Raw genomic sequence first — 20769 nt, 5'->3', positions numbered from 1 at the left:
TATATATATATATATATATATATATATATATATATATATATAATATATATATATAATATATTAATTAGTGGTGGGCATAGATAAATTGTTTAATCTAGATTAATCGCACTGGGATTTTGAAATTAATCTAGATTAGTCTAGATTAAAATGGCTCATTCGAATTCTGTCGAAGGCATTCAGAATATGTGTGTTACCCAAATAAAATTGACAAACAGTTAGTCTTTGAGAAGTGGTTTATCAAGCTAGGTGGTGCATTCGAAAAGGGACTCATCTCCTGTTTACAAAATCCATCACAAAGTGCTTGAAAAAGCTGTAAACTAATTCCACATTGCACAAGGTGCAAAAACAATCTTACGCCTGTTTCACACATACTCCGTCTGCAGTGCGTATGCGTTGCATATTTTTTACGCACCCATGTTAACGGATTCCAGTTGTGTTCCAGGAGCGTTGCGTCTGCAGCAGTGCAGCAATCGTTTACGTACCGAGTAGCGGACTGCAAACGCGTCCTGTGTGAAAACACATCAAGTCCGAGCTGCACCACATACGTAACGCACACGGACTGCATACGCACTGCAGACGGAGTATGTGTGAAACAGGCGTGAGCAGGGCCGTAGCTGGGGTCAGCGGGGCCCCGGTGAAGGTTGTACCAGTGGGCCCTGTTTGAAATTGTTTAATTATTTATTTGTGCTATTTACACAATGTTTACGTTTTTTCAAGTTTGAAGGTGTCAAGGTACAGAAACCAAATAATTAAATGTAAAATAGCACTGGATAGTCTTCAATGTAAAAATTAAATATACAATCAAACCTACATTTATTCAGACACCTTCAACATTTCTCACATTATTACAGTTTTGCTATATATATCAACAATTATATCTGGTGTCTGAATAATTTTTGGTTTGACTGTTAAAACTACAAAGTAATTCAGTCAAGAGCAGTGAGTGATTTTCATTTTCATTTTCTTGGATTAACATTACTGCAGCCAGTAGCTAAATTAGGCGCAGTCACTTTAAGAGACGATGGACGCATCCAATATAATACACATCCCATTTTTTTCCTCAACTGTTTACTTTCACTTAAGAAATAACTGACAGTTTTTTCTAGCATAATTTCCAAGGTGGATATTTTGACATATTTTGTATGTATTTGTCGGCACAAGAGCAAAAAGAAGCAAATTCGGTGTTCAAGTTTTGAGACGCCTTTCTCGGCATGAGCCCTGAACACCAGAACACCTCAGTGCTGAATTGGGCTCTTTCACATCTTTTTGTTTGTTCAACTGCGATTTTGTATTTGTTCGTTCAGGTGCAGGAGGGACTTCGAGTAGAACTTCACAGAAGAGAGCTCGGTTCAGTGTCGCTGTCCGTGATACGCGGCTCTCGATCTCTCTCCGCACCGAACACAGTGCCCGAGTAACCAGCTCTGTTCAGCTTTTACGCGTCTTGTTTTTGGATGCTTTAATGTTTAAATTGACAGGCGGAAAGGCTTAAAAACACGTGAAATATATAAGCTTTCATGACTATTCGCAGCAGTGGCCCGTCAACTGTCCTGAGCATCTTTTTAGGCCTCAGCCAGTCGGGTATATAAAATATCAAGGTGAAAGTCATCATAGCTTGCTTAGTATAGACCCAGCTCCCAACCCAACTTTGAGAATAGATTAACAGCGATATTTTTTTTATCACCCGATAAGAGTCTCCCGTTATATATATATACCGTATTTTCCGGACTATAAGTCACACTTTTTTCATAGTTTGGCTGGTCCTGCGACTTATAGTCAGGTGCGACTTATTTATCAAAATTAATTTGACATGAACCAAGAGAAATGAACTAAGAGACATGAACCAAGAGAAAACATTACCGTCTCCAGCCACCAGAGGGCGCTCTATGCTGCTCAGTGCTCCTGTAGTCTACACTGAAGACATAGAGCGCCCTCACGCGGCTGTAGACGGTAATGTTTTTTCTTGGTTCTAAATAAATGCTACTTATAGTCCAGTGCGACTCATGTTTTTTTCCTCATCATGACGTATTTTTGGACTGATGCGACTTATAGTCCGAAAAATACGGTATACGGTATATCTTCAACAAACAGAAAGCATTTATTTGATTGAAAAAGATGCAATAATGTAAACTTCTTCACCTGTGATCAATTTAATGCATCCTTGCTGAATAAAAAATATTAATTTCCTAATACTGAAAAAAAAATCCTACTGACCCCAAGCTTTTGAGTGTTGTTAACTGAACAGAGCAGCTTACCTATATGTTATTTATATATATATATATAATAGGTAAGCTGCTCTGTTCAGTTAACAACACAGTCACTCAAAAGCTTGGGGTCAGTAGGATTTTTTTTTCAGTATTAGGAAATTAATATTTTTTATTCAGCAAGGATGCATTAAATTGATTACAGGTGAAGAAGTTTACATTATTGCATCTTTTTCAATCAAATAAATGCTTTCTGTTTGTTGAAGAATTCTGAAAATAAGTATCATGGTTTCCAAAAAAAATCCAAAACTGTTCAGCATTTACAATAAGAAATGTTTCTTGAGCACCAGATCAGCATATTAGAATGATTTCTGAAGGATCACATACACTGAAGACTGGAATAGCAATGCCATCACAGGTATAAATTACATTATGGGTTACATAATATATTAAAATATATATATTTTTAATTTTAATAAAATTTCACAATATACTGTACCTGGATTTTTTTTTTTATCAATCAAAATGTAGTCTTGGTGAACATCCCTCTTTCAAAGATTAAAAAATACATAAACACATTATACCGGAAACACATCTGTCCTATATAAAATGCCTATTTAGTGTATTTTTGCATATTTCTTTTTACACATGCATTCATTCACAAGTGAGAAACATAATTTTTAGCACTATTTGGATTGTGAAATGTTTAAATTAATTAGTAGACAATGAATTTAGTCTCTTCTGTTTTAACAGATGTGCTTCATACAATCTGTCAACTCTGTTGACATCAGGCAAACCTCATGTGTAGTCATTTTTAGAATAAATGATTTAAGCAGTTTGATTCATTAATGTGGTCTTGCAGGTTGGAGCAGTCGGACACAGTTTGAGGAGACATGGGCCACTCTGTTGGGAGTGCTGGTCACTCAGCCAATCACGATGGACCAAGAAGAAGAAACCCAGCAAGAGGTAAATCATCCAACTTTGGCCAAAACACTCGTTTTAGATACTGTGAGTGATAGATAAGACATGTCTGTTTATGTCACAGGAGGATATGGAGAGGACTCAGATCAATGTACTGGCAGTTCAGGCCATCACCTCTCTGGTGCTGAGTGCCATGACTCTGCCGACAGCAGGAAATCCAGCCGTCAGCTGCCCTGAACAGCAACCCCGGAACAAAATCCTTAAAGCTCTGGATACCAGGTTTGTATGCATTTATTTCATTAATGTGTTGGGCCTCTAGGTGTAGATGTGGATCATACATTTTACATGTGTTTTGTAGGTTTGGTCGTAAGCTGAGTGTCGTTAGAGGTATGGTTGAGCATGAGATTCAAGCCATGGTGTCAAAGAGAGACAACATCGCCACACACTTCCCCTATCAGGCCTGGGACCCCGTGCCATCCTTATCATCCTCAACGGCAGGTCAGTGGTCAACCAAAAGATCCTCTTGCTTTATGTGTGCACAGTCTCTTGTCATATCCGTGATCTTTGAGTGTGTTTATCTGCAATATTCAGGAACCCTCATCAGCCATGAGAAACTTCTGTTGCAGATTAACACGGAGAGGGAGATTGGCAACATGGACTACAAACTTGGTCAAGTTAGTAAATTGACTACTCTACAAACCTTGATTTTCTTAACATATTTGATTCATGCTTTGTATTAAGAGTTTACACTCATTCACTTCACACACTCGCTGTTGCATAGTCATTTTAGAGGTTGATGTATAATATTGCGTTATTTTTTTAAGCTTACTTGTTATCCAACAAACATAAGGAGTATATGCCAAATATTTTTTCGGTTATTTAGTAGATTTTGTTTTCATTTTAAAGCCATAGTCCTTGCATTTCCAAATATGGTATTCGGCTTCAGGCACATCATTACTTACAGTATCAATACTGTACAATTTGTAGGTGTCAATTCACTCTGTTTGGTTGGGAAATAACATCACCCCTCTGAGGGAGGAAGAATGGGGTGAGGATGAGGAAGATGAAGCAGATGCTCCAGTGCCTGCCTCACCACCAGTATCGCCTATCAACTCCAGGTCAGACTTGCTAAGGTACTAGCAGAATAGCATCCTCCAGAGTTCACACCCTCATTGTCTTTCTTTTAATCCTGTTCAGAAAGCACCGTGCTGGGGTTGACATCCATTCCTGCTCTCAGTTCCTTCTGGAGCTCTACAGTCAGTGGATCCTCCCTGGCAGCCCCAGTAGTAGGAAGACTCCTGTTGTGCTCCTCAGTGAAGTGGTCAGATCGGTGAGTCCATTCATCAGCTTTAAAAATAAATAAATAAATAAAAAATAAAAAATGTATGCATTTAGCAGATGCAAAGTGACTTACAGTGCATTCAGGCTAACATTTTTTACCTAACGTGTGTTTCCTGGGAATGGAACCCACAACATTTTGTGCTGCTAACGCAATGCTCTACCACTAAGCCACAGGAACACTCTTATGTTGTGTAGTAGGGCTGGGTGATAGAGCTAAAAATTTACATCTCAATATTTTTCACATTTTGATGATAATCAATAAATATTGATATTTTTCCATTTGTTCACCAAAAAATTTAAAATGGTGTTTTTTTTTTGGGGCCCCAGTGAAACAGCCATGATCTGGATAGAACAGCTATTGTTGCAAAATAACTGCAAAATCAACACTTTTTAGGGGCTGTTCGAATCTTTTGTGCGCTCACGTTAGTTATTTCAAATATAGAGGCGCGGCAGGCATGCTAATAATGGAAGCGATGCACTCGAGACGGACATGCGGTGCAACACACTAATTTTTTCCAGGTGCATCTGCACCACATCGAGATAAAAACATTTCAACTTTTCAGAATGCTGCAAGCACACCGCAGGTCATGTGACAAGAACCAACCAATCAGCTTCATTGTAAGCAGCCAAGAGGAAGGAACAACTGATCATAGGGATATTTTTAAATAAGTTTTGTAGCAGAGTTTCTGCAAGCGACTTGTAGTGCTGCAAATGCATTTTATCCTTTGCTGAAACTACCGCGTCTTCATGGAGAGCGCAGGTCAAGGTTGCTTAGCAATGCCAGATGCCTCCAGTGAAATAAGTGATGTCTAGTGGTGAAACTTGCATACTGCGTTTTTAATGTTTTAAACATTGAATTTATGATTCAGTATTTTTATTTAAATTAAGCTGGAATTTACAGAAATTGTTTAAGTGAAATATTTTGCTAACATGTTGTCATGAACTAATCAGTAATAATTTCTTGCGCTTCACAAAGCAAAAGTTTACAAAACAGTTCTTGCCTCATTCCAAATCAGACATAATTAAAGTGAGTCAGATTTAAATTAAGCATCCACTGTCATTAAGTACATCATTTATTTTATGAAGACCGATTCAGACTGATAACTCCTGAGTTTTGAGTTGTTTTGTGATTCTTTATAAGAACTGGGTCACAGGAGTAATTTGTTCATGAATCAGACTAGATTAGTCATACTGTGTGTTTGTTTAGTGATTCGATAGAACATATTTCAACATTTGTTGCCCAGCACAGTAAATACACATTTGAGAGTTTGAACGTGTTTATTAAGAGCGTACACATTCAAATGTTCTTCTGTACACTTACCTCTGCTCTTCCTGTACAGTTAACACAAATCCTTTCTTTGTCTCTGTGTGTCTTCAAGCTGCTGGCAGTGTCTGATCTCTTCACCGAGAGGAATCAGTTTGATATGATGTTCTCCACTCTGACTGAGCTGCAGAAGGTCCATCCACCAGAAGATGAGATTATCAACCAGTACCTCGTGCCAGCTATCTGCAAAGCAGCCGCAGTGCTTGGCATGGTGAGCATATATATGCACTCATGCAGTAGCTATATAAATAAAGCAGTTACAGCTATTTAACAGTCTGGACTAATGTATTCATGTTAGGATAAAGCCATCGCAGAGCCTGTGTGCCGTCTGTTGGAGAGCACCTTGCGCAGCACTCATCTGCCCAGTCGAATTGGCGCTCTTCACGGCGTTCTGTACGTGCTGGAGTGCGACCTACTGGATGATACTGCACACCAGCTTATACCTACCGTCAGTGAATACCTGCTCTCTAACCTTAGAGCTACAGCACAGTGAGTAACACTACAACCTGTATGCATACACGCACTTCGCGGTCTGACTTTGGTGGGATTGAATTATCACTGTTCCTATTACCAGCCTTGAGCTTTAACCTCTACTCCACACCATTCATTAGTGTTACACTATCTCTTAATATTTGCTGTTTTATTTAAGAGAATATGGGATGAGAGGTTAACGGCTTGCGTCCTGCATTGGATGAAAGATTTCATACTGTTAGCATCTCTCTTAAGAGGTTATGCCCCATGCAGTCAAAGCTAATGCCAAAGTCTCTGTGGCATGCTGGGAGACTCAATAATAGGTTCACACTGGCAATCACAACACACGCCTGCACGGTGCATGGTCATCAGCTCCTCATTAGCTGTAATGTATGGTGTCTTACTGAGATCTGAGACCCCTCATTAAAGACCAGGGCTAGAATTAGCATCAAATAGCCTCCCTGAAAATAGATGAGTGTGTTTATGCAGAACACTGTTGGTGTGTGTCTCTCAGATGTGTGAATCTACACAACCAGCAGCATGTGTTGGTGATGTGTGCAGTGGCCTTCTACATGATGGAGAACTACCCCCTGGATGTAGGGTCCGATTTCAATGCCGGGATTATTCAGGTTGGTAGAGGCCACACTTTGGGAAAAAAAAAGTGTTGAAATAGTAACTCTTTCCCTGCCAGTGTTTAAAAAAGAAAAAGAGAGTTGCCTGTCAACCCTAGCTTCATGCATTCTGTTTTTATCGACATTTGAATGAGTAATCTAATTTTTGAACCAAAAAAAAGAGAGAAACTTTTTTTTGTCATAGAAAGCTGGAAAGTCTGTCAATGGAAGGGAAAGAGTTAACTGCTCAATCTGATTCTGAACGTCAACTGTTTTTTCCCCCCCAAATCTATAAATATATTCATTGTTAGTAGTTAAAAAAAAGTTTGCCATTACATTGTTAAGAGAAAAAATAATTTGTGACAAAGACTACAAAACAAGATATTATCTTATAATTTGACCTTTTTTGCAACAGTGCAAGGTATATTCAGGTTGTAAAATGTCACGTGGCATGAAATTATATTTCTGAATTAAAATCTGATATTTGTAGAAAAAAAAATAATCCCCTTTAGATTTATAATGTGTATTATGTACAATTTATTGTGCAAATTAAATGTTGAAATTCTCTACTTATAATGATTCCTGAACTAAATAATGGGGATTGGCCAATCAGAACTCAGTACTGTAACAAACTGCGCACAAGCTGAAGCAAGTTTACGTAATTTTTCGTGCAAAATGGTTCAAGCACAACTTTTGAAGTTCTTTAAAAAGAAGACAACAAAAGGTACGATTTTTCCTTGATTAGAATTTAAAGACATTCCCCTGACATGATGTCATTGTGCTGAATGTGTGTGACTGTGAGGGACTGTGAGAGATGATAGGAGAGCTGACAAGTATGTCAAAGACTTTGCAAAAAACAAAAACACATCTTGAGACTGAGTCCAAAGCAAGCACTGCACGATGAAGCCCATTAGAATGCAGTAGATAAATTTGCTAATAATTTTATACAACATTCTAGAGTAATGTAGTGTTTCTTGAATGAATCTGTTTTTGAATTAATCATGTGAGCCAGTGGTTCATTCACTTGTTTAGATTCTAATTGAATTAGCCATTTTAAAACAGTCGTTTGATTTGAATGATTCAATAAATATTTTATTAAAACGGGGATTTGCTTCCACCTACTGGAAGTTTTATTGTCACCTTTATTTATCCATGACTGTCCTAATCCAGCCAGCACAGGAGGAACACATTCAGCAGAATCTTGTTTAAAAAAAAAGCTTAAAAATAATAGTTTTTTTAATAAGGCTAATTTTTCATTAAATAAAAACATTTTTAGACAAATTTTGTAGTCATTGTGTATAATCGTCCTGTGACTCTCTACTCTTGTACCTTTTCTACATTTCCAGATATGCTGTATGATGCTGTCTGCTAGTGAGGAGGCCACACCATCCATCATCTACCACTGTGTTCTGCGAGGTCTGGAGCGGTTGCTTTTGTCTGAGCAGCTGTCACGCATGGATGCAGAGACGCTAGTGAAGCTGAGCGTTGAACGTGTGAACATGCCCAGCCCACACCGTGCCATGGCTGCCCTGGGTCTCATGCTCACCTGCATGTACACAGGTGTGGCTGGAGAGGAAGGCAGGACACATTTCAGCTTCATCTTTAATACTTACCCACCTTATTAACACCCAACAGCCATAAGAACAGACTCACCTTAGATGCTCACCCTACTAACAGAGCACATAGTAACCCAGTCCTCAGTATGAATTCAGCAAAAAAAGTGTCTAATGTGACAGGTTGTTTAATTTTGTTTCTGTGAAAATACTAGATAAGAAGATTGATATTCAAATGAACATACGAGATCTAGGGTTGTATAGAAATCAATTTTTATCTGGGTGGATCCATTATGGGGCTGTTCCTCAATTTTACCCAACAGGAAAAGAGAAGGGAAGTCCCGGGCACCCTGCTGATGCAGACCCCACAGCTCCTGACAGCGAATCGGTCATTGTTGCAATGGAGCGCGTATCCGTCCTGTTTGACAGGTACGTATGTCTCTTTTTGAAGAAACTTACCCTAATTAAAAACCATTTTTTGTATTCCACTAATTAATCTATGGGAAATTCTTGCCGTAGGATTCGTAAAGGCTTTCCAAGTGAGGCGCGTGTGGTAGCCCGCATCCTTCCTCAGTTCCTGGATGACTTTTTCCCACTGCAGGACATCATGAACAAAGTCATTGGGGAGTTCTTGTCCAATCAGCAACCTTACCCACAATTCATGGCTACAGTGGTATACAAGGCAAGTGACACTTTTTGGGTGCAGAATCTTACGTAAAGGGCTAGTTCACACATCAATTCATAAATTACTCACCCTCATGTCATTCTAAACCCATATAGGGATATGCCTGTATCAAATTTTCATGTTGCAATTAATTGCTCTTGCTTTTATCACGGTATACGGTATTTTCACAATAAGTTGAGTTGCAAAAAAGTGTTGCATAATTCAATATAACAGGTTTAATAACCTTTTTCTTATAACAAAAATAACCGAACATTTAATTACAATAAAGCAATAAACAAAATGTATAAAGTTAAAGATTTTACACCGATTAAAGAGCGAAATAATTAATTATAATAGAAAGTAGCGTATCTGCTGTCAGAGAGTGAATGTGCGTCTCTCATGTGCTCCGCTTGTTTACATCAGAGTGCACACACGTTTTTGATGCAGCATACAGCGGTATTGTATATTGTGACCAGTTGATGGGGAAAAGTATTCTTAAAATGCATTCCAAATTCTGAAAAATGTTTAATAAATAATTATTCTCAGTATTTTAAAGTGCCCCGAAATCTGGTACCATGTCTAAACCCATGAGACCTTCGTTCATTTTCAGAACACAAATTAAGATATTTTTGGTGGAATCCTGCATAGACAGCAACGCAACTGACATGTTCAAGGCCCAGAAAAATAGTAAGGACATTGTTAAAAGAGTCCATGTGACATCAGTTTTTCAAACGTAATGTTATGAAGCTACGTAAAAACTGAATGTATGATGGCAAGCCATCCTCTCTGTCGAATTTTTTTATGTACAGCATATGTCTTCCTTTGGCTTGTAAACATGGCTCCTGTGTCAGCACTGTGTCAGAAATTGTTGAATGAAGCCCTAATTTTTGTTTTCTTTGCCCGCAAAATTTATTCTTGTAGCTTCTTAAAATAACCGTTGAACCACTGATGTCACATGGACTATTTTAATGATGTCCTCACTACCTTTTTGGGTCTTGAACATGTCAGTTGCGTTGCTGTTTATACAGGGTCAGAAAGCTCTCAAATTTCAAGAAAAATATCTTAATTTGTGTTCCGGAGATGAGCGAGGTTCTTAGGGAGTTTGGAACGACATGAGGGTGAGTAATTAATGACAATTTACATTTTTGTGTGAACTAACCCTATAATGTGTTAGGTACTCTGTGATCTTAAATGCTTTTGCTTCTTAAAAGTGCAAAATTAGATCTCATTGTCTTTCACTATATATTCATAGTGCATATATTTCTCGATTCAGGTATTTCAGACACTTCATGCAACTGGGCAGTCCTCCATGGTGCGTGACTGGGTGCTACTCTCACTGTCGAACTTCACACAGAGGACGCCTGTCGCCATGGCAATGTGGAGCCTGTCTTGTTTCTTTGTCAGTGCCTCGACCAGCCAGTGGATATCTGCACTGTATCCTTAAACACATATCATTTTCAGTTGGTGCAGTTATTGCACCCCTTGTATTGGTAATAGCACACTTCCTATTCCATACTTCCTTTTCTTTTTTTCCTCTTCATCCTTGTTTTCCTTAACATCTTCACTTTAGCCTGCCGCATGTCATCAGTCGCATGGGGAAGTCCGACACAGTGGATATTAGCCTCTTTTGTCTGGTAGCTATGGATTTCTACCGACACCAGATCGACGAGGAGTTAGACCGCAGGGCCTTCCAGTCGGTCTTTGAGATGGTGGCTTCACCTGGTAGTCCGTATTACCAGTTACTTTGCTGTTTGCAGAGCATTCACCTAGACACGTCACTATAATACAAAAAAACATATTGTATCATTAGCATCGTCACTGCAAATTAGGCATCAAAAAGATGGTAACAGTACCCGAGCAGAAGACATCACACTTATCAGAACGTTACACATCAGGATGCATGGCAACAACAAACAGTTATCTCTGATTGGATGTATGGAGCAGTAACGGTATCGTTATACACCAGAGGACATTGCCCCAAGTAGTTCATAGTTATTAGAGACAGTGGGACCAATCCATGCAGGGCTGCACATCCATTCAAGTATGTGGCCACAAAAACCCCAGCACACCAGAATCTGTAATTAAAAAAAGAAAAGCATTGCTACCATCAGAATATTTCACGGTATGTCACTTAACGTCTTAAAAGTCTATATGGATGCAAGCTTGTCTTCTCTGTGTTTTGTATGTATAAATGCTCTTCATCTGGTATCAAAGAATGTTACTGGGGCAAAACTGTGAGGCTGGTCAAAAAGGTTATCTAACAATGCGTTTCCATCATTAGTAACGTTATATTCTAATATAGAGAATTTTCAACTAGAAACAAACTGACTAAAGAACATATTGTAGTGAATGTTCTTAAAAACATGATGCAAATGCAATTAAAATATCTCCTGCACTTCCGAAATTCAGCAGATCCAAGATCAGTTACTTATTGTCCAAACTTGCTAAAATCAATACATCTGGGTATTTTTATACAATGTCGGTCTCTCCTCTCCTCTCCAACAGTCCATACTCTCAGAAAGACGCTCACTTTCATACACTCGCCACTTATTCAGTTTAAAATAATTTATTTTGAAGCGAAAATAGATTGTAAATTGAATTTGTATATCCCCTCTAATGTGGGAGAGGGTACGTATGAAAATGGGTATGATAAGATTTTTTGTGTATTTAAATGTAAAATGTGTTTGACTTACTAGGTAAGAGGGGTAAATTGCCTGGAACACAGTTTATTTTTCCTCTTAAAATTTGGTTGTCTATATTTATTGTTTTTAAAGTGATATTTTTTTTAAGGCCGAGAAAAACCAGATCACAAATGTGAATCTCTTAAATCCTTTTGTATGGACAAGGTTTGAAATAGCCATAGCAGTTAGCATAGAGAGGTTTTTAGATGATGGTTTATGCATCTGAAATTTGCAGCTCAGATCTACACTGTCCTTTGAAACACATCTTTAGTTTTTGTTAAATTTCTTTCAAAAGCTCAGGATGAAAGATACGATTATTGATGAAAAAATTGTCCACAAAATAATGGATAATGACTGGATGTATTTTAATCTATAGTGTGTTTACATCAATGTACAATTTGTGTAAAAGAAATACTATTTGTGATTAAATAAATGAAGTGTGGTGCATGACAACACCTATTGGTGGACATGAGAAGGTGTAAAGAGAATGCACAATAACCCAACCTTTCATTTTAGAGAGACTAAAAAACAATAATGTATCCATCTCTGGTGGCATAAAAACCTTTACTGTAAATATAAGTCTATTTGAGAAGATGAGGATGTATATTAACTTGAAGCATGCTTTAGTCTGCTTTCAATATTGAGTCAATATTTTATGTGATGACAACATTTGAAACGAGGTGACTCGTTTGTTGGTCAGCTCAGTCTACATGGAAATTGCATAACCGTAACTACCAATAACAGACAAATTTGGGAAATTACATGATTCATTGCATGCTTCCATGGAGACAATAAGCTGTTCATGTCTAGTATGTATATGTTTATTATGATTCGATGAAATGTCTGCTTTGTCTTAGTGAAGCAGAACATATACATAGCAATTAATACTTGATATTTTCACAGCTCAGTGAAAAGCCTTTACTTCATGGTATATCATGGTAAATATTGCCCCTTGCCTGCAGGATTTCTTGCAAATCTACAGATTATAGAACCATTCAAAATAATGGATTTATATAATTGGCAAATATGCATACTGTGTCCTTTAAAAACACACCTTTAGTGACTTTTGAAGATCTTTAAATCTCAGTTTTGTTGGGCTAAATAGGATAGTAGGGTTAGGGGTCATGTACAGCTGGAATAACTTGAATGCTGTTCATAAAGACCACCAACATGGTTGGACCAAATGTGAAATACTGCAGAATTAATGTTACTACTGTGCCCATCACAATTTTCAACTGTCAGAAATCATGAAAATACTATAATAGCCTATATAATTTAGAAATGAATAAAAGATGTAAAATCTTCAGTTTGTTTAATTGCATTTTTCATTTAGCACATATTGTGGGGCTTGTCAACTAGTGACTCAATCTAAATCCAGCCTGTCTGCTATTTTCAACTTTATTCTACACAGAATGGGAGTTTTAAAGGGGAAAAGAGGCGAAACACTTCTTTTTTTTTTATTATCATTATAATTTTTGTAATGCGACAGTTGGGTATTTGGTATGCATTAGATTTAGAAAACTAGTCCTTCAAAGAATATGGCCCTTAAGTAGTTGAAGAGCCCTGAAATATTGTGATTACATTTTTTCATCATTATTACTTTTTTTAAAAAATACAGTTACCCATATGCTTTAAACATTTTCTACTCCGTGGTTGGATGTTTTATGTTTTATGCTTGATAATGGATTTGGATGTTTTTGAGTTCAGGGTGGTAATCTATGGAGTCAATTAAATTGACTCCATAGTAATCCCCTGAAAAGCGCAGGTTATTAACTTTCTGTGCTGAACACATGGGAGATTCCAAGCCCAGGGCTTGTGTATGAAATAGAGTTTTACATTTATGTTTATGTCAGTTCAACAGCAGCAGCTGTTAATTATTAACCAAATTATTTGCTACTAATGATCTTAAAATAAACCATATTTCTTGATAATCCCATCTGTAATGTGAAGCACCCTAGGTGTTAAAATCTGTCACTTTCTACAGACCTATTTAAAGAACAAGAACAATTGTTAAATGACTTTAAGTGGTTCTAGTGTGAACTTGGAAGGGTATATTTCTTAAAGCCATTCAACTCGTAAACACCACATCTATATAACACTTGAGGATAAACTGAATTATAGCCCTAAATCCAATGTCACATACAGGAAAAGCCCTTTACCGGTGCTGTCTTTACACAAGAAGAAGAAGAAGAAAACAGATGTAGTTTCCTCCTCCTCCTCTTCTGCTGTCCACACACCAGCTGCCCTTTCCTTTTGTTTACTCCTTATGCAGCACTAAGGTTACCATGTCACTAAACTTCACATCAGCTTTGGACACATCCGTCACAAGTAAGAACACTAATTACTTAAAATATAACTTTGATCTATAAGTCCCTGATATCTGTACTGTAATGCAACGATTTCTTTATTTCTTCCCCACAGGAAAGTTTCTGGGAAGTGGCGGCTAATGTTAGCAATGTAGCCATGGGAATTTCTTGCACTTTCTGCTGATATTAAAACGTTTTAGGTACAATACGCTTTTTAACTGCATGCGGATCTATAATGGGATATATATATTTTTATAGATTTGTACGAGTAGTGTCTCTATATGTTATTCTAGTCAGGCTTACTTTTGCCTATGATTCAAACCGTTAGATGTTGCTCACTGCCCAGCTGTTACTCGCGAAAACCAACACCGAGGCAGCTCGGCTCTCGATATCGATATTAAATATTAATTGAATCTAGAATGTATTAGGTATTAAGACGTGCACGGTGTTTTTATTTTTTATACTTCTACTCATTTTTCACTCGTTTTGACTTGGACACCTGTAGCATAACTCTTGTGGTCAGTTGGCAAGCCTCCATCCAACTGGGTTTTGGGGCTTTGGGTCCGTCGAGATGATTGACAGCCATGGAAACCAATGAGCGATGAGAATGTCTGGAGACAGTTCCATTGTCATGGTTACACATGTTGACGCGTGGGTATTCCAACAATGGGGAAAAGAAGGAGGGACCGACAGCAAGAGTGGATGAGTCTTCTTCGCATCTGTAACTTTAAGAAAGTCTTTTAGGAAACCAAGGAAAATATGTCGATGACAAACACTAACGTTGTTACATTTGTGAGTTTGTGTATCCTGTCAGTTTCATGTTTATAATTATAAATGCTAATTCCACGCTACTTTTCAAAAACACTGTACTCCGCCTTTAAAATGCGTAGTGCATATAAATGTCAAGTAAGGCTTGTATTTTTTATTTGGTTATAATATTGTTAGTTTTATATCGTTATATTTTACATGCATTATATATAACATTAAGTTATGTGGGTCAGTGCAAAATGACGGGATGATAAAAAGATATTTTGAAAACACAAGTTCCAAGTTTTTAAAAAATGAATCCTTGTAGTCATGTTGGTTCCATATACATGTATTGGTTTATCAGTCCACCACCTGGACATTTCTAATTTGAACACTAATATATACAGTACAGACCAAAAGTTTGGACACACCTTCTCATTCAAAGAGTTTTCTTTATTTTCATGACTATGAAAATTGTAGAGTCACACTGAAGGCATCAAGGGCTATTTGACCAAGAAGGAGAGTGATGGGGTGCTGCACCAGATGACCTGGCCTCCACAGCCACCGGACCTGAACCCAATCCAGATGGTTTAGGGGTGAGCTGGACCGCAGACAGAAGGCAAAAGGGCCAACAAGTGCTAAGCATCTCTCGGGGAACTCCTTCAAGACTGTTGGAAGACCATTTCAGGTGACTACCTCTTGAAGCTCATCAAGAGAATGCCAAGAGTGTGCAAAGCAGTAATCAAAGCAAAAGGTGGCTACTTTGAAGAACCTAAAATATGACATTTTCAGTTTTTTCACACTTTTTTGTTATGTATATAATTCCATATATAATTCCACATGTGTTAATTCATAGTTTTGATGACTGCAGTGTGAATCTACAATTTTCATAGTCATGAAAATAAAGAAAACTCTTTGAATGAGAATGTGTGTCCAAACTTTTGGTCTGTACTGTATATATATATACAACCCGAATTCCGGAAAAGTTGGGACGTTTTTTAAATTTTAATAAAATGAAAACTAAAAGACTTTCAAATCACATGAGCCAATATTTTATTCACAATAGAACATAGATAACATAACAAATGTTTAAACTGAGAAAGTTTACAATTTTATGCACAAAATGAGTTCATTTCCATTTTGATTTCTGCTACAGGTCTCAAAATAGTTGGGACGGGGCATGTTTACCATGGTGTAGCATCTCCTTTTCTTTTCAAAACAGTTTGAAGACGTCTGGGCATTGAGGCTATGAGTTGCTGGAGTTTTGCTGTTGGAATTTGGTCCCATTCTTGCCTTATATAGATTTCCAGCTGCTGAAGAGTTTGTGGTCGTCTTTGACGTATTTTTCGTTTAATGATGCGCCAAATGTTCTCTATAGGTGAAAGATCTGGACTGCAGGCAGGCCAGGTTAGCACCCGGACTCTTCTACGACGAAGCCATGCTGTTGTTATAGCTGCAGTATGTGGTTTTGCATTGTCCTGCTGAAATAAACAAGGCCTTCCCTGAAATAGACGTTGTTTGGAGGGAAGCATATGTTGCTCTAAAACCTTTATATACCTTTCAGCATTCACAGAGCCTTCCAAAACATGCAAGCTGCCCATAACGTATGCACTTATGCACCCCCATACCATCAGAGATGCTGGCTTTTGAACTGAACGCTGATAACATGCTGGAAGGTCTCCCTCCTCTTTAGCCCGGAGGACACGGCGTCCGTGATTTCCAACAAGAATGTCAAATTTGGACTCGTCTGACCATAAAACACTATTCCACTTTGAAATAGTCCATTTTAAATGAGCCTTGGCCCACAGGACACGACAGCGCTTCTGGACCATGTTCACATATGGCTTCCTTTTTGCATGATAGAGCTTTAGTTGGCATCTGCTGATGGCACGGCAGATTGTGTTTACCGACAGTGGTTTCTGAAAGTATTCCTGGGCCCATTTAGTAATGTCATTGACACAATCATGCCGATGAGTGATGCAGTGTCGTCTGAGAGCCCGAAGACCACGGGCATCCAATAAAGGTATCCGGCCTTGTCCCTTACGCACAGAGATTTCTCCAGTTTCTCTGAATCTTTTGATGATGTTATGCACTGTAGATGATGAGATTTGCAAAGCCTTTGCAATTTGACGTTGAGGAACATTGTTTTTAAAGTTTTCCACAATTTTTTTACGCAGTCTTTCACAGATTGGAGAGCCTCTGCCCATCTTTACTTCTGAGAGACTCTGCTTCTCTAAGACAAAGCTTTTATAGCTAATCATGTTACAGACCTGATATCAATTAACTTAATTAATCACTAGATGTTCTCCCAGCTGAATCTTTTCAAAACTGCTTGCTTTTTTAGCCATTTGTTGCCCCCGTGCCAACTTTTTTGAGACCTGTAGCAGGCATTAAATTTTAAATTAGCTAATTAAGTGGGTAAAATTTCTCAGTTTAAACATTTGCTACGTTATCTATGTTCTATTGTGAATAAAATATTGGCTCATGTGATTTGAAATTGCTTTAGTTTTCATTTTATTAAAATTTAAAAAACGTCCCAACTTTTCCGGAATTCGGGTTGTATATATATATGTGTGTGTGTGTGTGTGTGTGTTTTTGAAGATATAAAAAATCTAAATGTTGGTATTTTGAAATAGATCTGTATGAAAAAAAGCCTATTCTAAAATTAAGGAATAATCATGATTAAGCAGTAACAGTTATTGCAATTCTCAATGTTTAAATTAATCTTTAATAATTTAGTCAACTTGAAATGCATATTTTAATAACTGAAATTACCTGCTCACCATTTCCATATGATTTTCTCTTAATGTTATGATTAATTTTTCAATGTATTAATGAACTTTTTCCCTCTCTCCTTTATGAAGGTATTGTATGAATATTCAGTCATGCACCACGTTAGTGCCTTAGACTTGGGCTCTGGAGCCGGAAGGATGATATCACTAAACCCACCGTCTCTGCTTTTGTGAGCCCTAGTCAGAAGAGAGTAAAACGGGGATCAAGGCAAGGATGTTCAGGCAATCAGAGCAAGGCAGGAGGCGTGTGAATGCACAGCCATCTGCGCGCATAAGAGCGGTGGAGGTCGCGAGGGGAAGAACAGGCTATGGCTTTACACTATCTGGTCAGTCTCCATGTGTGCTGAATTGCATCCTGAAAGGTAGTCCAGCTGACTATGTGGGCCTTCGCTCTGGAGATCAGATACTAAGCGTGAACGACATCAATGTGTCCAAAGCATCTCATGAGGACGTTGTGAAGCTGGTTGGCCGCTGTACAGGTGTCCTACACTTGGTCATTGCTGAAGGCAGTCATAACAATCCACATCTAGATTCATGTTCAAGCGATGAAGAATTGGGCTTCAATGACCACAAGAGCCACTGGTTGCGGCCAAAGATAGACTCAAAGACACTTGGCATAAACCGTGCAGAACGTGTAGTAGCAGAAATGCAGTCTGGTGGAATCTTTAACATGATCTTTGAAAATTCCAGCCACTCATCCAGCAGCTCGGAGAAGGCAGTAGCTTGTGCATCTGCTTCTAAAACCAGGGCTCTCTCAGAGCCAGACTTCTCGTACGGTAACGCCGGCACCCGACAGAGCGATCCCAACTTGCTCACTGAAGAGGAGATGGCCAAAGTGCTCAATGATGACTCTGTGTTCGTTGATATGTTTGAACAGCAAGATGAATTTGCCCTGTTGCAAAATGCAGACTCTGCGGGTATACTCAATGTTGGGATGGTTGTGGGATACTTGGGATCTATTGAATTAGCTTCAACAAGTGCCAATTTGGAAAGTGACAGCCTGCAGGCGATTCGTGGCTGTATGAGACGTCTGCGTGCAGAACAAAAAATACACTCGTTGGTCCTGCTCAAAGTCATGCATGATTGTGTACAGCTGTGCAACGATCGAGGTTCTGTTCTAGCCACTTACCCTGCAGAGAAGTTAGCATTCAGTGCCGTGTGTCCAGACGACCGCCGCTTCTTTGGACTTGTCACAATGCAAGCCACAAATGACCATGCCATGAATCGACACGGTGAGGAAGAGCATGGCTTGCGTACGTCTTGTCACGTCTTTATCGTAGACCCTGAACTCTGTCATCATAAGGTCCACCAAGGTGTAGCCAGACGATTTGGCTTTGACTGCACTCCAGATCCAGATACCGGTGGCTGCTTGGAGTTCCCACCGACTTCCCAGCCACTTCTACAGTTTGTGTCAGTGCTTTACCGTGATATGGGAGAATCTATAGAGGGTATGCGAGCTCGAGCTTTCCTCGATGGTGATCTAGATGCTCAGCAGAACAACAGCACAAGTAGCAACAGTGACAGTGGCATCGGCAACTTCTTGCCAGAGGAGAAGAACAATCGAGTCCTCTTGGTTGACTTGGGCGCAAACCCTAGTCGCCATGTTCCCACAGGAATATGGGAAAATCCACCAGGACCTCGTAGCCAGGGTGTCCTTGGAGGTCTTCCACCACCACCACCGCCGACACCGCCGATCTCACATCGTAATGGCTACCGCCCTGACCAGTTTGTAGATCACCCTCAGCCCCATCCACATTCCCACGGAGACCCACCTCTGCTTTCTGGCAGGCATCTAAACTCCTCCTCACGGCTGGATGTGTCAGGTCTTCCTTCACGCTCGCACTATTCCGCCAATGGCAAGAAGGTGACGGGGGCATCAGGCCAGCGTTGGCTGCCAGTTCACGTCCTGAGTGACTGGCGTCAGGGGCACAACAGTGATCAGGAGTCTTATGCAGAGTCCACAGATGGATGGTCCAGTGCTAACTGTAGCACCCTGCCTCCACCCATGAGTAAGATTCCAGCCGACCGCTACCGTGCTGCAGGCGAGATTGCCTCACAGCCTCACCGTGTCCATGCGCAGAAGGATGAGTGGGCTAAGAAGCTGTTTGGGGAGAAGAACCTACGAGAGCATCAGCAGCAATCGAACGATTGCAGAAGAATGAAAGATTCAGAGAAAAAGGTAAGATATTTTTTTGAAGGCCCCGATTCAAGTTCTGTTTTCAAGGCTACCTCTTTCCAGAGGAGTTGACCACAAATCGAAATGCATTCAGAATTACAACAGTAAGTGATCCTCAGGATTAGGAAGAATTAGTAAGTAATGATTTTAAATTTGATACAAGTGTAGTACACTGGTAAACGAGCCGGTGAATGTGTTGTTCAAACAACTGTTGTCTGTGCAGAAAGTTCTTGCAGGCGAAAACGAATGTTCTTGGAACGGATATCACTTTTTCCTTGTTCTTATTATCAGGCACGGCATGATCCTTTACTTTGCTGTTTTCAATTGCGCTAGGAATTTCCACCACAGAGTGTTTTTGCAAAAAAAAAAAAAAAAAAAAAAAAATAGAAGGTTCACTGATATTCCCACTCATTTTATATTTAAAATGTGCTGTTGCTCTTATAGTTTTGCATTGTCCCTCAGTAAAACTGCACAAACACTTCACTGTCAAAAATAATTCTGTCAGGTAGGTGACATGCGTAGCCAGGCTGACCATTCCCATTTGCTGCTTCAGCTGCTGCTCCTCGCTTGGAGGGAACTTGTTAAAACTGACCCTGAGACGAGAAGATTGAGATACAGTGCTGGGTTCGAATCAATCTCCCAGTGGAAAACTTTCCATTTAAATGGCTGTGAGCTATTGACCTGATCTGACTGCCTTTGATGGGACTCCAGCAGTTCAAGTTTTGGGTGGTAGATGTCAAAGCACTGAAATTAATCTGTAATTTTAATTTTAGAAATGGTTCATCCATATGAAAATTCTTTCATTGGTTCATGTTGCTCCAAAGCCATGTGATGCAGTTGTGGAACAACAATAGCAGAACCCTTTTGGCTCATCATGTCTCTTTCATTTGTTGAAGTAAAAGCAATTATGTTTCTGAAGCCACAATAGCATGAGCCCTTCACAATTTGGGCAGTACCCTCAACTGAAAAGAGATGGTCACA

The 20769-nt window shown here is 39.1% G+C and overlaps 2 protein-coding genes across 7 annotated transcripts in view; both read left to right on the top strand.

Annotated features, from left to right (window-relative positions):
* The window catches only part of htt (huntingtin), a 45585-nt gene extending 34081 nt beyond the window's left edge, over positions 1-11504 (top strand). For all 5 annotated transcript variants that reach the window (XM_059554379.1, XM_059554378.1, XM_059554377.1 and 2 more), the window contains 14 exons: positions 3064-3167; positions 3247-3401; positions 3481-3620; positions 3714-3796; positions 4110-4240; positions 4320-4452; positions 5843-5998; positions 6086-6276; positions 6773-6887; positions 8216-8429; positions 8746-8851; positions 8942-9104; positions 10360-10520; positions 10657-11504. In XM_059554379.1, coding sequence (XP_059410362.1) covers positions 3064-3167; positions 3247-3401; positions 3481-3620; positions 3714-3796; positions 4110-4240; positions 4320-4452; positions 5843-5998; positions 6086-6276; positions 6773-6887; positions 8216-8429; positions 8746-8851; positions 8942-9104; positions 10360-10520; positions 10657-10870 — 2066 coding nt within the window. In that variant the 3' untranslated portion in view covers positions 10871-11504. The remainder of the gene's footprint in view (positions 1-3063; positions 3168-3246; positions 3402-3480; positions 3621-3713; positions 3797-4109; positions 4241-4319; positions 4453-5842; positions 5999-6085; positions 6277-6772; positions 6888-8215; positions 8430-8745; positions 8852-8941; positions 9105-10359; positions 10521-10656) is intronic.
* A 2485-nt stretch (positions 11505-13989) lies between these two features.
* The window catches only part of rgs12b (regulator of G protein signaling 12b), a 60365-nt gene continuing 53585 nt past the window's right edge, over positions 13990-20769 (top strand). The window contains exons 1-2 of one of the 2 annotated variants that reach the window (XM_059554375.1): positions 13990-14095; positions 17685-19791. In XM_059554375.1, the coding sequence (XP_059410358.1) occupies positions 17827-19791 (1965 nt within the window). In that variant the 5' untranslated portion in view covers positions 13990-14095; positions 17685-17826. Of the gene's footprint in view, positions 14096-17684; positions 19792-20769 lie in introns of those variants that run through there. The other variant, XM_059554376.1, reaches the window with a different exon arrangement.

Source organism: Carassius carassius, chromosome 7 (assembly GCF_963082965.1).
Source record: "Carassius carassius chromosome 7, fCarCar2.1, whole genome shotgun sequence".
NCBI classification, from domain to species: domain Eukaryota; kingdom Metazoa; phylum Chordata; class Actinopteri; order Cypriniformes; family Cyprinidae; genus Carassius; species Carassius carassius.
This window is presented reverse-complemented; position numbering and strand designations above follow the sequence as displayed.